Source organism: Bactrocera dorsalis, chromosome 3 (assembly GCF_023373825.1).
Source record: "Bactrocera dorsalis isolate Fly_Bdor chromosome 3, ASM2337382v1, whole genome shotgun sequence".
Lineage (NCBI taxonomy): Eukaryota > Metazoa > Arthropoda > Insecta > Diptera > Tephritidae > Bactrocera > Bactrocera dorsalis.
The window spans coordinates 17,724,700-17,739,735 of record NC_064305.1 but is presented as its reverse complement, the minus strand read 5'-3'; the positions used below and the strand labels follow the sequence as shown (position 1 = coordinate 17,739,735).

At 36.1% G+C, this 15,036-nt stretch overlaps 4 protein-coding genes across 24 annotated transcripts in view; 3 read left to right on the top strand and 1 right to left on the bottom strand.

Moving 5' to 3' along the window:
- The first annotated feature begins 195 nt into the window (after positions 1 to 195).
- LOC105224700 (anaphase-promoting complex subunit 5) lies at positions 196 to 3,140 on the top strand. The gene is made up of 3 exons (XM_019989685.3): positions 196 to 926; positions 986 to 1,416; positions 1,473 to 3,140. The coding sequence occupies exons 1-3, from the start codon at positions 422 to 424 to the stop codon at positions 2,814 to 2,816; spliced, it is 2,280 nt and encodes a 759-aa protein (XP_019845244.2). The 5' UTR covers positions 196 to 421; the 3' UTR covers positions 2,817 to 3,140.
- LOC105224697 (proteasomal ubiquitin receptor ADRM1 homolog) lies at positions 3,061 to 4,702 on the bottom strand. 2 transcript variants are annotated; one of them, XM_011202853.4, is made up of 5 exons: positions 4,545 to 4,702; positions 4,273 to 4,485; positions 3,889 to 4,214; positions 3,654 to 3,829; positions 3,061 to 3,588 (listed from the first exon to the last, which is right to left on the bottom strand). In XM_011202853.4, exons 2-5 carry the CDS (start codon positions 4,462 to 4,464, stop codon positions 3,155 to 3,157), a joined length of 1,128 nt encoding a protein of 375 aa, XP_011201155.1. In that variant the 5' UTR covers positions 4,465 to 4,485; positions 4,545 to 4,702; the 3' UTR covers positions 3,061 to 3,154. The 2 variants fall into 2 exon arrangements, with proteins under 2 accessions (XP_011201155.1, XP_011201156.1); XM_011202854.4 differs by having other exon boundaries at positions 4,273 to 4,498; positions 4,545 to 4,648.
- Positions 4,703 to 4,970: 268 nt separating this feature from the next.
- Positions 4,971 to 9,763, top strand: LOC105224695 (polyadenylate-binding protein-interacting protein 1). 3 transcript variants are annotated; one of them, XM_049452544.1, is made up of 4 exons: positions 4,980 to 5,126; positions 5,215 to 5,279; positions 5,379 to 5,658; positions 6,664 to 9,763. In XM_049452544.1, the coding sequence occupies exon 4, from the start codon at positions 6,782 to 6,784 to the stop codon at positions 8,303 to 8,305; it is 1,524 nt and encodes a 507-aa protein (XP_049308501.1). In that variant the 5' UTR covers positions 4,980 to 5,126; positions 5,215 to 5,279; positions 5,379 to 5,658; positions 6,664 to 6,781; the 3' UTR covers positions 8,306 to 9,763. The 3 variants fall into 3 exon arrangements, with proteins under 3 accessions (XP_049308500.1, XP_011201154.1, XP_049308501.1); XM_049452543.1 differs by lacking the exon at positions 5,215 to 5,279 and having other exon boundaries at positions 4,971 to 5,126; XM_011202852.4 differs by lacking the exons at positions 5,215 to 5,279; positions 5,379 to 5,658 and having other exon boundaries at positions 4,972 to 5,126.
- Positions 9,764 to 13,558: 3,795 nt separating this feature from the next.
- 41 (protein 4.1 homolog) overlaps positions 13,559 to 15,036 on the top strand; it is a 93,199-nt gene continuing 91,721 nt past the window's right edge. For 4 of the 18 annotated variants that reach the window (XM_049452533.1, XM_049452534.1, XM_049452526.1 and 1 more), the window contains exon 1: positions 13,820 to 14,520. The gene's annotated coding sequence lies outside the window, so the exon portion shown is untranslated. Of the gene's footprint in view, positions 13,697 to 13,818; positions 14,521 to 15,036 lie in introns of those variants that run through there. The other 14 variants (XM_049452539.1, XM_049452535.1, XM_049452531.1 and 11 more) reach the window with 13 other exon arrangements.

Genomic DNA, 15,036 nt, shown 5'->3' with positions numbered 1-15,036 from the left:
GTATATAATTTTTGTTTTTTTGGCAAAATTAGTTTGAATTTTTTCAAATATAGCATTCAAAATTATTATTCGTTTGTTTGACTTGGTGGATTTTGTAGTAAAATGAGACATTAATTAGCTTTTTACATATACTTTATATTAATTTTTTTAAATTTAAAATAATACTCATATATTGGTAACAAGCAGTCATCGTTAAATAAATATTAAATCTATTACATGCTACGAGTACGAAAAAATTCTAAGTGGAGTCGTACCGTAAACATCAACCAGTGCACTGCATTACCATTTCAAATGTTTCGAAAGAATTTATCAAACTAATGAAAACAGTGGCAGTGTTAATTTATTAAGTTTGTTTTGATAACTTAAACCGGGTTTTAATTGGAGAACAACTGCATTAGACATTTTTGTGAAAAGCTTCAAAATGCACTACGAGGAGCTGGAAGCCTTGGATCCACGTAACCCCACATATACTACACGAATCGAAACACCACCTCCACACAAAGTTGCGGTTCTAATACTTGTGCAGCAGTACTTAAAAGTTAAGAATGCCGCCACCGACGCAGGTGTCGCTTATCCTTTACAGGCACGAAGAAATTTTTGCATGCTACTATTAAAATTGATACAATATCCCGATATGACATACAACGATTTGTATCACTTACTCACATCTCCACGGTATAAAATCAATGCACTCCACTTGGAAAGCTTTGAAAAAGCCATGTCTAATATTTTTACGCTTGGTATTGAAACACTTTGTGATTTTGCTGAGCGCCAAAACTGGGACAACCTTTTATCTGAGGAATTAGGTGTCAGTCAATTTAGTATTGTTGGACTGTATATTCGACGTGTTTGTGTTATACTGGAACGTATGTCATTTCCAGAAATAATGGCTTTATATAAGAATATTTGTTTATATTATGAAAAAGGTTGGTGCTATTATTATCCATGTCGTTTTTTGTAAATAATATTATATATTTTTTTACAGGAGTACGCACACTAGCAATTGGTCCACGTAGAGTTGGTGGCGCTCTAACTAGCGCACAGGATAATTTGTTTCCGCGTGCTGCTGGAGGTGGATCTGATGATCCTGGTAACACATTAGAAGAATCGGCTTTAGATACTGAAACGGTACATCAAGATCGAAATCCTCATAGTAAATGGTCACCAAAACAAGCCGATCTCTTCGTTGCACAACAATGCAAATTGTTAGAAAATAACGAACTGCGCGCTTTGCCTCCAATAGAATTACAAACGAAAATAAATGAAATAATTCAGGATAATCCGCTAAACTCGCAAGCCTACTTTCTGGGCTACATGAATCAATTAAGACTGCGAGATTTCTATGGAGCCATGGATGCACTCCATCGCGCTTTTGATCGCAGTCCTATGCAGACAGCCACACAATATGAACAAAAGGTATGGTGTGAATAATGAGTGTAACAAAATTGTAATTTTTTATTTTTTTTTTGTAGGGTTTCCAGTATTTCAGTGTGAACTTGGCTGTGCTACATGCGTGTTTTGACCATCGTCGCGAGGCATTGAACGCACTTAAGGAATGCATAATGCTGGCACAAGAATGTGGCGATAAGCGTTGCCTGGATTTAGCGAATTCTTGGTATTGTCTACTGAATAGCAACAAAATAGACCCCTTTGAAAAGAGCCTGCCGGATATACAGGACCCCGGCCTGGTGCAATCATTGTCATTGGCTATTCAATATGTTGTGAAATTTGGCGCACAGTGCGGTTATTTACCACTCGATCTCTTTGAATTGCTATTGAAGAGCGATGAACTCAATAATAAGAATTCAATACTAGAACACGCTTCCGACTCTTTAGCTTTAAGATCTGCACTTTGGTGTCTTTATGGGCGTCATGAAATCTCTTCGCTATATGCACAATTACTGTTGCAACTGAAAAAAACCTGGGCGTTTGGTGATATTGGTAATTCCGAGAGTGTTAGTAAAGTACTCGCTAGTCTCTCATTGTGGTTGAATGTGCAGGGGGAACATCAAATGAGCGCAGTCGTACAAAGTCATGCACGCAGTCGTTTTCCACGGCATCCAAACGCTAAAAATTGGATGATCAGCGAATATCTTATTGTCATTCAGCAATGTATATATCGTTGCCGTTGGCAGGAAGCGCTTAAAGCTTGTAATCAGTTGTATTTGCTGGATAAGAATGCGGGGAATCTACAACGTGCCGCTGTGTATATTGCGAAGGGATATTTCAATACAGCCCGTCGTATTATTTGTAAATTGCTACAGAGTGCGAACTTAGATGTTCTGACGCAGATTCGTGTTTTGGTACTACAAGCATACACGACCATTGGTGAAGACACCGTATCATCCGAAACGGCGGAATTTCTCATTCAAGCTTCTGTATTGGCTACATCTTCCTACATGGAATACGAACAAGCTGTTATAGATATGGTTTTAGCGCAGGCGCTGCTTAAAATGAAAATGCCACAAAAGGCCTTTCAAGCGGCTAAAAATTGTATGGAGAAAATTTATGAGAATGGTGGTATTTACGATCGAGCAAAAATGGATTTTATATTCGTGTGCTGTATGGTGGCAGCCAGCGAAAGCGAGGTACGGAAAAGGGATAATTTACAAAAAGGGATTTCCATTTTGGAGCGAGCTGTTGAATGTTTTAAAAAATTAGAAGCGCATGCTAAAGTTTTGGACATTTTTGTTTACTTAGCAAAAACATATCACGAGCTTAATCAGCTGGATGAGCGAAACAAATATGCTTGCAAATTCAAACATTATTATTCAGAGTATCCCATTGCAAGGGAATACCTTGGAATGGCTTTCTAGTTATCGAAAATTAATTTTAATTATAATTAGATTTATTGCATACATTTTTGTTGAAGCAGAATTGAAATAAAATTTTTCGAATAAAAAACACCTTTTTATGTAAAAGTTAAAAAGTTCTATTCGTATTCGAAATGTGATATAAAATAATAATTTTTGTGATTAAATTTCATGCGAAAGTGTTAGAAGTTTTAACTGTAAGTTTTACAAACCGCAACGTGCACAATTTCCAAAATGAATCAATGTATAAATGTAAATAAGTGCGTATATATTTTTAATGTAAAATCATATATTTATATTTTTAATGATTATATGACCGGACACATATTTAGGTGTAACTATTATTTTTTATCGGTTTTATTTTCTTCGCTCTCATTCTTCTTTAATGGCTCCTTGTCTTTGTCGGACTCTTTGGCTTTGGTAGTATCCATGGTAGCGCCAGCTGGTAGTGACTTCTCTAAAGCCTTAACGAAATCCTCCAAATTTCCGGCATATGCGGCTGCAACAGCTTCCGGTGTTAATTCAAATTGTGAGACTACAGGGCCGAGCTGTGCCGATTGAAGTGCATTTGAGAACAATGAAAGCGCTTGTTGGAATTGCGGTGAAGCAATAGTGTCTTTAATTTGTTGTTTTTTATTTTCATCGGCATCTTCGCTTTCAGGTAGGTGTACTGATAAAGTTTTTGCACGTTCTGGATCTGATATTATTTGATTAATGGCCTCCGAACCTTGTATAGCAGTAGATAAATCAACACTCAGGGTACGGCTGGCGGTAGCTGTATAAAAAATATAGAGTGTTTAAATAAAAGTAACTTATATTTTAATCAGAGTTAAAACTTACATGATAAGTTCGTATTGACATTGGTGGTAGTGGCTCCTGCGGAACTTCTATTACTACCCTTTCCTTTGGGTGCGGAAGGTGTTTTAGGTGCCGTGTTTGATTCTGGTGTTTGCAAATTACTTGCAGTATTACTGCTGCCGCTGCGTGCAGGTGTACGAGAACTATTTTCAGAACGACTAAAATATATAAACATAAGTATTATTGGCCCCTAACAGTTATATTATAATTATATTACTTCATTGAACCCAATAAAGACGTTAATCCGCCCATTTGACCAACTCCGCCAAAGAGTTGCATTAGTTGCTGCTGTGACATGTTGTTCAACATGTACTGTAGATCGCCATTATCACTATTATTCCGTTGTTGTGAAGGTGGGTTGTTCATCAATTCATTTACCCGGCGACATAGCTCATCATCTTTTTCGATTTTTGGTTCTTGCATCCAGAAAAACATTCTACGTGAGGACGACTTAAATTTCAACACATATACTCGTCCCGTTTTGCATTGTTCAACACGTTTGAATTCAAAATCATCAGGAAAAACAATTAAATCGTCCTCCACCTACATACAAAAGCAAACGTTTAGCAATAGGTACGCCTAAGTATTTGTTTCCATTTACCTTGCCAGTGGTGCGATCTTTCCAGCAAAAGTGCATAAGACCATCTTCACTCTGTGTTAAATACACTAGGCCTTTGCGAGCATCTGGATGCACCATTTTTCCTATCATATTCATCCGACCTGCCCGAAACTCCACCAAATTGGAGCTGCTGCTAGTGTTACCACCACCGATACCGCTCTGACGACCAAACATTTTTTTTCTTTACGTTGAAAACTGAGAATTTGTACTAATATAAGAAGAATAAATATGCTTAATTTTGTTTATATAGCTACCTGTACAAATAGTTATCCAATTGAAATAATTTTCACTAGAGTTTCGTTCAGATTTTCTATGCCTGACGAATGACGAGCAACTTTTAAACGTCAGATTCAAGTGTCAAAAACAAAGTTGAATTTTACCAGAGAACGTAAATTATGATACGTTCTCTGATTTTAACATGAAAAGTCGGCAAAGCAGTTCACCACCACATTCAGAATTGTAAAATTCTCTTATTTCTGTGGCTGTGAGTACGATTTCCCATTGCAGATAAAAATCTTCTATTTCCCCAAGTTGTAATCGAATATTGCAAATCATTAACTTTTGTTTTATAAAATAAAAAAATTAATTTACTAATTTATGTATTTATTTTGTTTCCAACTGTGACTTAGATAAATTCAATATAGAGAAGGAAATCGACTGTGCTCTAAAAGCAAATAAAGAAGAAGAAGCAAAGTTTTGTCAGATTTCTGTTTTTCCTTGCGAACAATCGTGGATAATTAAATGAATAGTGCGTTGCAACATTAAACATTTGACATTTCTTTGCATAATTTAAAGGCACACTAAAACATTTCCGAGGGTAAATTGTGAAAAATACGGTAAGTAAAATTATTAAGGTTCTGATAAAATTCATTTTAGATTTCTATTTAATTTTTACACGCTATAAAACGACAAACGTGGATTCAGACAAAACAGTGAAAAGGAAATTGAAAGTATAGAAAACTCGAAAAGAAAAGCTTGTGGAGGGTTTGGTAGTATTTTACATTTAGTTCTAAAATTTCTATATATTTAGTTTTATATATGGAATTGATTTTGTGTTGGGATTAATGAAAATTTTTGATATTTCTAAGTTTCTCATGTGTGATGTGTTAAATTTGACAACGAAAGCTGTCCACAAGGCATAAAGAAAGGTGAAAAATGTAAAGCAACATGATAGATTAAAAAGTTAAGAAAAACGAAGTCGAAAACAGAAAACGAGTTCACCCGTCTGACCGCCAGCGTGTCTATTGACCATCATTTAAAGCAGAGAGAAAAGTTAACGAACAGCCATGAGTACAATACTGCAATAAAATACAGAATTGGAGGAAGTTAAATAACATTTTCGAAAGTTATATGAATAGGAGTTTTCAGGTACGGTAAATAATTTTAGTTTAGCGGCAAAATATTATATTTGTGAAGAAATTTAAATTAAGTAGATGTAGTAAAACATATACTTACATACATACATCTACACTATAAATTATATTGAAGTGCAGAAAGACTACCCGTAGTAAAAAAATTTAGCCTGTGTTTGCAAAACGTGTTCCTTATTTTATATTGCTTAATGCGTCCAAGAGAAAAGGAGTCAATACTGGATAATTCATGATAAGCTAAAAGTCCACTTTCTTCGCTAAAATTTTTAAGGATGTGAATTTTAAAGGGTCCTTTTCGATTTTCGCTTTTCCGTTCTATTGATGGATTTTGAAAGCAGTTGAACAGCTTTTGTACCTCTGCAATAAAATCTATACATTTATGGTGATGCTTATCGATAAGATGGCATTTTATAAAATAAAAAAAAAATTGTACTATGTATAAACTATTTTTTCGCTTCTTTTGGTGGAAATTTTTACAAGTAAAAGCAATTTTTTATATGTATGCCTATACGCAAGTAAATTATGCTTTGCCGTTGGAAACATCCCACTTTTAAATTTGTTGAACTTTTCCCGTCGGCGTGTTGGGGTAGGTATCCTACTATACCATTTTGTTTTTTAAGTTATAAACTCCGAATCAAAAATAGATGCTATAATTTCGCATTCAGTTGCGGCCACTAAATTCGGTGTAAATAAGACATCATCTAATATTTCGCGAGTAAGGATGTTGTAGGCAGTTTTATATTAAAACTGTTGTAATTATTACATTATATTACTGCACAACTGTGGAAATAAGTGTTCCACTATATTCTCTTGAATCCTCTAAACTTGCATTGGTATGACATATACCTCCGGTAGAGTAGTGCTGATAGTTGATGTGCTAAATATGAATATTAAACAAAAATATCGCATTCATTTCCTAGTTGCATTGTTTCAAAAATGTTTATTTTATCATGTTAATTAAAGAAAATTCATTAATATGTACTCTTTTTATATGCTCTTTTAGAATTTTTACAACGAATCGAATCCCATACCCTAAGTTATATACTTCTGCCAAAACGAAACGCAAAACATAAGTAAAACCGATACAACTAATAACAAAAGCTTCAACGGAACAAGACATTATGGATATAACACCGGGTCGTGCCCCATTTACTGAAGATGAGGATTATACACCCTTACGGAAGCCTAAGTCCGCAACAAATACGCCTACACACGGCGCTTCGTCATTAAATGCAAATAACGCGAATGCGTATGCACGCACGGTATCGCCATCCAAGCTATCACCATATGCTAAAGAATTTGTGCCACGTTTCGGTGGTAGCGGTAGTAATTCTGCAGCTGGCGCTCAGGAACGATTAGAACGACATCAGCAACAGTACAATCAGCAAACCTATCAACAATACCATCAACAATCGACGCGTCCACAACGTTACTCCAATGGTTATCAACAAAATAATCATCACAATCATAATCAACAGCAATACGGTCACCAAATCACCTCATTGACGGCGTCCGTACAGGAACGCTTAAAGATAGGCAACGCCTCCGGTAGTAGTGGGAACAAGAATACTGCCAATAATTATTATAGCCAAAATCAGTCACATCAACATCCTAGGCATAATAAGCATCATAATCAACATCACGGTGGACAAGGACGCTACCAACGTCACAATCATTCAGGCGCTACAAATTCAAATGCTGGCAATGGTACCAGCAGCTCAGATGTGGAAACAATTGCGCTTGACTACTTGAGAACCGTGATTCAATGTCTAAATCAAAATCCCGGACAATTTGACACAACTGCAACAAGGTTTCTTACCATCTTTGAGGGTATGGAGAACAACCAATATGTACTGTCGAATGCAATGGAAGATATCTTCAATGAATCCATACAGAATCCCAACTTCCGTTATATGGGCGCTAAGCTCTACAATCTTTTGCACATGCTCAACTTAAAGAAAGACTCACTATTTCACACCTTGCTCAAATGCAAGCTGGACTATCACCAGCAAGAGGTTATGCAATATATGAAGACAAATCAGCAACAAAAAGTGCGTGAAACGGCTCTCTTCCTCGCTGAATTATATATGCAGTTGCGCGGTGACGACACACGCATACACCTAATTGCCGAAAATATAGTATACTCACTTAAACAACTACTGTCGAAGGAGTCTTCCGACAATATACGTTGCATTTGTTTAACACTGAAATTGGCCGGCTATGATTTGACTGCAGACTGTCCAAATGAAATGCGTGAAATCATCGAGATTTTACAAGCTGTCAATCAGCGATCACAGGGTAAATATCCGCTAGCAGCTAATGTAATAGCATTGCAAAAGAATAATTGGGGACGTAAACTGAATTCACCAACCGCTGAGGTGGAAGCTGCAGCAGCAGCGGCGTCAAAAGCACCAGAACCATTGCGCATGAGCGACGAACCTATATTCTATGGGCCAGATGGACGTGAATTGACGGCGGAAGAGACCGACTTCCTGTCTGATGGAGCAGCGGCTGTGCCGGGTAGTGGTTCAACTGATGAAGACGGCGAGGGTGGCGATCTCGATATCGATCTTGATCCCGAAATGGATGAAGAGACCGAAAAGGCTTACAAAGAGTTTTGCAAGCAAAATAACGCTAGTACATAGGTAACAGCAATACAGTGCAGTAGTTTAGTAATGTGTAGTTGGCGGAAACAACTTGAATATTTTCCAAAACCGCAACAAAACAATTCCGCCATATACAAGTTTCTTCACATTCTTACCGAGTAAAAACAAAAAAATTTGTACACAGTTATACATATACATACATACATACATATATGAGCATAGTGCCCTGCCAATGTATTATTAAGTGTCTAGCAAATTTCCAGGCATATTATCTCTAAAGTTAATGCTGTGAGTTTCTGGGCTTGATCGAATATATATATTTTCGGGGTGTGCTTTACTTTTAGGCTGAAATTACAGTTTTCGCATGTGATGTTAATGAAAAAACAAAAGCAAAAACAAAAACGTTAATAAAACTATAACAAAATGTAATACTAATTTAGAATTAAAGAAAACAAAAATGGTATGAACGAGTTGATTTGAAGCCTACAGATAATAGAGTATATAGTGGAGAATCACCTATGCTTTTTTGCAAAGTTATTCAAATGCGATCTTTGATGTGATATTAAATGCATATGTTTAGTGTTTTTTTTGGCGATTATTTGTATGCATGCATTGATTCTCATAATATTTTAGTTGTTATTGTTTTAGACATAACCTCAAACACTTAACACTTCTAGGAAGTAAATTCCCTACAAGTGCATTAGGTAACAGTAGATTGTCGAAATCATTACACTTCACATCAAATTCAAAATATATTTTTTTATAGCTAGAAATATGTTTGTAGATTTTTCGAATTTTGAAATTGAAATTTTCTATTCATAAACGACTAAATTGTTAAAAGTTTTTTTTTGTTTTATTTTAATTTATTATATTAAATTCTCTTGAAAAAGGACAATGAAAACGAAACTGCACTTACTATAACTCGAAATTTCCAGTCGTCTGACGCATGGTTGGCGCAATACTAACTGTAATTTCAGCGCTTTTTAGTATTTTCAAACGAGAAAACCGATAAAAAAAAAACAAATCAACAAAACTAAATGATTGTCCTTTGTTAGATCTGATTTTGTCCAGTCTTTGTTTGTTATTGGCTTCCATGCTTCCGTTCTGATTAGGCAACTAATATTTTATGATCGTTTTTAATCGTGACATCCTTCGTAAATATGACTTAATTTTTTTTACATTACATTAAGCAATTTTATCCATTTATTACCGTTTTGTATGTTCAATCTCTGACTCGATGAAACATACGAGTACTCGCACTTGGTTTATCTATATTTTGCATTTTAATTATGCATGTTATAACGTGACTGCAATTGTAACGGAAAAATTTTTTTCGACATAAATACGGAAATGTTTTTTCTCATTTTATTTTGTTTATAAAATGACTATGTATTTCTATAAAAAATATAAAAGCGATAAAAAAAATAATTAAAAAACGAAAATTGTGAAAAAATATTAAATTAGTTGTAAAATAAAAAATAAAAAACAACAAAAAAATTGCATGAGAAAAATATCATGTATTTTCCTTTCTAATATTTATAGGTTTATTTTTTGTTTACTGTTTCTGCGTTTATGTTGCATCGTGGCACCGAATACCCTGAAGTTTTGGATTTCAATTTCCCAACTGAAGTTGCTGTTCTAGCAAACGAGTACGACACCTTATGCCACATCAATCAGTGTGAACCCCGCATAAGAGATCTCAACTTGGAGAAATGATAGATCAACACAAACGGTGAAAATGGTTAGAACGCCGGAAGTCCCGTAACCTCTCCATCGGTGTGAGTAGGCGCTGGTCTACTGTCAAGGACTTGTTCTGTCCGAAGCGGTGCGACGAATGGGTTGAAATTCAAATGATGCTGTCGTTGTTGTTGTAACGGGTAAGCACTAGCTATATTGTCGTCGACGTCATCCAACGGAAGGCCCAAGAAACAATAGAAATTCAAATCAATAGCCTTGCCTCCACGAGCCTCTTTTTTTGTTGGCAGTTCACACTGCACTCTTCAATCGACAGGGCCCAAAAGATGTGTTACCCGGCGGCTGCGCAAAATGCCAAGAGACTGTGCGCCACATATTTTCGCCGATGTGGAGGTTCCGAATGCTATCAACGAGGCTAAAGCATCTAAATTCATTGACCCAGACGGAATGAATAAGTTGAAGCTAAAACATCCAGCAATAAGTTGTCTTACCAAGGTCTTCAACAACAACAACGCGTCCCTGACCATTCTTCAAATACCGAATGAGTGGAAAGTCGAAGAGTGGTCTCTTTCTCTAATTAAATCTGGAAACGCGCCAAACAAGGAGTCTTATCATCCGATAATTCTCCTTTTCCCAGTAGTGAAGACACTCGAGGTCTTGTTCCTCACGACGTTCACTCACTGAGTCTAGCAGACCATCAACATGGCTTCCATAAAGTGTACACCATTATCACAGCAACAAGCGTTATAAACACCTAGATAGTTCGTAGCCTAAATGCCTCTGAGAGGACGATCCGCGTAACATTGGACTTGATAAAAGCCGTGGACACTGTCAATCATACAGCTAATAGAGGATATCGAACAATTTACGCTCCTCCAGGGCTGAAGAGGTGTAGCATGAAGTACCTGAGTAGTCGATAATCATCCGAACTGTTTCGAGGACAAAACTCTAAGTTAAGCAGGATGGTCCCCGCCCCGTTACTGTTTAACTTCTATATTTTGTGTGTAAAGTAAAGAGCTTGACGCTCTCCCCACTAAATCTGCAGATACCTTATTTACTAATTGGACGAAGGAGTACATACATGATCTTAATATTTCAGTAGATGGCGTTAAAATTCCGACTGTCAACAACCCAACAAATTCTCAAGTCGCTAGTCAGCACCACACGGGAGAAGGAAAAATAATTGCTGTTGACAACATTCAAGGCAATCGGCTAGAAGGTCGTAAACTACGCAGCACCGATATGGTTGTCTGGATGTAGTGAAATGCAGATTATAAAGCTTTGGACGTGTCAAAAACTGCACTCCGCACTATTACAGATGCCTCTTGATATCTTCCATTGAATCGCATCGATCTAAACGGAGTTAGATCTCCGAAACAGCTCTTGGCCGGATAAAATGTGGGTCAATTCCGGTGCCTAGAATCGGCTGTTGTGGAAATTACCCGAGGAGTTTCTGCTGGGATGGTTTATGCAGTTATCAGCTTGAACCACCACGTTAGGACATTAAAAGGTCTATCCTTGATTACATCGATGGCATCGAATAGTACGACGACTAGACATCGGACGCAACAAACTTTAGACAAGTTCTGTCTGCCATTCGTAATGGAGCAATCAACATTTTAACCGACTTCTTCTCAGTGAACGGCGTAGTTGGAGCCAAACCATGGGTGATGGTGGTTGACGAAGAACTCTTCTATTAGTGTGTACGATATCCTACCGTTTATCTGACCGAACATTTCCGTTGGGGACAATTATATAAATTTAATTTTTTGTTGAAATTTTAAGCTGGCCACAAATATGACACGGGCTATATCCGACCATTACCGGAAGTTTGAACGTCTAGCCTGAATTTTTCTTTTTCGCATATTTCTAATTGTTCTGTGAAAATAAGTATAGATAAAGAAATAGTTCCGGAAACATAACCAATGTAACTATACTGGGTTTGTTACCGGAACATCGGAAAATAAATCTACGATCAGACCACTTCCGGTAGCCGTAGTAGATATTACGCTTCCGGTTGTCGCAGACTTATAACCCAATGATGTTAAAATTAAAATTGTGCAACGATCAGTTTAATAACGGCCTCACGTTTCCAGTTAGGTATCACAAAAAGCTTTATCAACAAGTTTAGGCATTCAAAACAGTCGGCGAAACGAGTTAAAAGGAGGCTTCAAACCCCTCTTTTAATTACGGTTATGGAAACAAAACATTCGTACGATCTGGCAACCCGCCACAAACAAGTAGAAACGATATGAGTTGGCCATGTATGTGTGTAGTGAGAGTCAGTTTGAGTGGATTTTTCAATAGTCGCAAGAAAATCGAAGAGAAAAGTTGAAATTCCAATTAGACTAAGCCGACTAAATTGGAACTAAAGTGGTGGTTTTGGACGCAACCCATTGTTAACTATCAAAAAGTGTACTATTGAATATTTTTGTATAATTATTAACGCCGTCGACTGGCGCTCTGTGTATCTGAGGTGTGCTACACAAAGCGAAGTAAAATCACACCCAAAGAGAGTCTAATTGGGTGTTTTCAAAAATTCACACAGTGTTGTGCAATTGTGAGCAACAGCGTTGCATTTAATGTACTGTTAATTACGTAAAATGTATGGCAAAAGAGAATTCCCATCCAAAAGGTTCATAATGTTATTGGCTAATTTTTGGTTTTGAGAAGTTGTTGCTTGAGTGACCCACAAAAAAAAGCGAATTTTGAGTTTTGCAAGAAAAAATTAAATATTTTTCAAGTTTCACTCGATTTTAGACGGCGTTAAATTGACAGTGATCGGAACATTTGTCTCCGAGTAATGACTGCAGCAAATCAGAAATCATTTTGTTTCGAAAAAATGCGTTTAGCCCATATCCCGGGTTTTCTCGAGTCAAAAACGGCCTACATATTTTAATTTTTTTTTAAATAAAAGCTGAAATATTTTATGCCAACATTTCGGTATTCCAAAGATACATGTTTTAGAAAGATTTTGTAAAATTTTCAAAGAAAGAGTTTCAAAATTGAACATCACAATGTCATTTCCGGCAGTCTTACGGAGAAAGGTGCCACCGCATTTACAGCAGAAGTTCTTATAGGATCTAAAGCTGAACTCGAGCACGCAACTTTTCAAGGCTGTATCTTAAAACTATTACTCGAATCAGCTTCTGAATTTAGGACAATTTCTAGAGATCTTATAGCGTTAAATGAGGCAATCAAAACTTTTTCTTTGAAACCGTGAAATCCTTGCAACACCTTAAAGATAAGGAAACTAATAGACTGAGCGACTGATTGAACTGAGCGGCTACACTTTGGAAGGCTGTAACTCTGAAACTATTTCATACATCGTTTAACGAATGCTCTAAAATTAAAGCTGTTTTTAAGCGAATATTTTAGATATTTTTTCATGTCGAATGTCTTATATTGATTATTATATGATTTTTTTTCCTCACCTATATTTTTAAAAGTTTGACATTTCCCGTTGAGGCGTTTCAAATTTTAACTACTTTCTTTTCTGGTAAATAATTACTTGTGTTACAAAATATGGAAAATTTTCATCAGTGTGGCAAACTGGCTGGCGTTTCAAGAGAATTTTGAGCGGAAAGAGCGCCTATTTGCGCCACCACCTTAACCACCTAAATATTTGTGTATTTGCCATGGCATCGCAGCCAACACAAAGTCAACATGAGTCAATACAAATCAGTTCGAGTCTCTTGTTCGTGCCGTTGATTTGTGTTTCGAAGATTCTTATCCGTAAGATACTTTGGTGCTACGCAAAAATAATTACAAAAAAAAGAAATAAATAAAACTGAATGAATTTTCTTTAGTACACGACCAATACATACATATGCATACATATATATATATACATATATATATACATTAGATATGTGAATATGTGCATGTGTATGTGTTGATATTAACTTGTTTTGCGTTGCTGCCGCGAAAATAACAAAAATTCATTTATATTTGTTTAAATTGTTAACAAAAAAATTGAAATAATTGTGTGCATATGCTTGTGTGTGTATGTATGTAATTACCACTTTTAGGAATTGAAGGAAAAAACGAAACTGATTTTGTTAGTGAAAAAAGCGTGCCGGAGGAAGTAGAAAAAAAACGAAGTAAGTGCGCGTTGCTAACGTTTAAGGAACACAGATTTTACTAAATTTTTGCATGCAAAAAAATTAGAACAAAATTTGTTGTGAGAAATCAATATATGTATGAATATATATTTCAATATTAAATCGAATTAATTTTATTCAAACGTGTTGCCAGTTTAGTCGCCCGAAAGCGGGCACCGAAAGTTAATATATTCCAACGAAGCGAAAAAAAGTATAGCGTCCAAATAAAATCTATTGTATTATTGCATATTTTCATTGCAACGAGCAACAGTATACGACGACGACTGGTGTAAAGAAAATACGAATAAGAGACAGCGCTAACTCTTTATCCTGCTACCCCAAAGACAATTTGAATCAAATTCCGTTTTGTTATTATTGTCGCCGCAATTTGTAAGTAGCGTGTGTGCGTTAGTGTTGGTTTACTACGCCGAAAGGACACAAGCAACAGAAAAATAGGTAAGTTCAAACGATTGCACGCATAAATGCATAAAAAAAATTGCACACATGCATACAAATAATTATATATGTATATGTATGTATATGTACATACACAAATATGTAATGCAATGAAAAATATGCTGGCAGCTTTGGCTTAAAGGAAAATTGAAAGTACCATAGTAACTAAAAGTGTGTACCGTTAGTAACTTACTTAGTGTTTACAACTATTTTGTTTTGCGTAACTGAACTTTGGCTTATTATACCCTGAGCAGGTTATACATATGTATTAAGTTTGTCATAAAGTTTGTAACACAGAGAAAGAAAAAACTATGCACCTTTATATTACCATATAGCAATTTAGTACCTGAAGTTTTGAGATATCAATCTGAAATTCTGCACACATCCATTGCTCCGCAAGAAGCTGCTCATTTATCGGAACCGCTGATATCGGATCACTATAAGGTATAGCTGCCATACAAACTGACCAGTTCAAATCAAGTTCTGTTATAGAAAACTTTTTTATTTGACAAGATA

What these genes read in the sequence shown, in the direction of transcription:
- LOC105224700 (XM_019989685.3), top strand. Translation starts at nt 422, where the DNA reads ATGCACTACGAGGAGCTGGAAGCCTTGGATCCACGTAACCCCACATAT. An exon ending in TTGTTTATATTATGAAAAAG is followed by an intron (nt 927 to 985) that starts GTTGGTGCTATT and finishes ATTTTTTTACAG; the next exon opens with GAGTACGCACACTAGCAATT. An exon ending in CCACACAATATGAACAAAAG is followed by an intron (nt 1,417 to 1,472) that starts GTATGGTGTGAA and finishes TTTTTTTTGTAG; the next exon opens with GGTTTCCAGTATTTCAGTGT.
- LOC105224697 (XM_011202853.4), bottom strand. Translation starts at nt 4,464, where the DNA reads ATGTTTGGTCGTCAGAGCGGTATCGGTGGTGGTAACACTAGCAGCAGC. An exon ending in TCTTTATTGGGTTCAATGAA is followed by an intron (nt 3,830 to 3,888) that starts GTAATATAATTA and finishes TATATATTTTAG; the next exon opens with TCGTTCTGAAAATAGTTCTC. An exon ending in TGTCAATACGAACTTATCAT is followed by an intron (nt 3,589 to 3,653) that starts GTAAGTTTTAAC and finishes TTTTTTATACAG; the next exon opens with CTACCGCCAGCCGTACCCTG.
- LOC105224695 (XM_049452543.1), top strand. Translation starts at nt 6,782, where the DNA reads ATGGATATAACACCGGGTCGTGCCCCATTTACTGAAGATGAGGATTAT.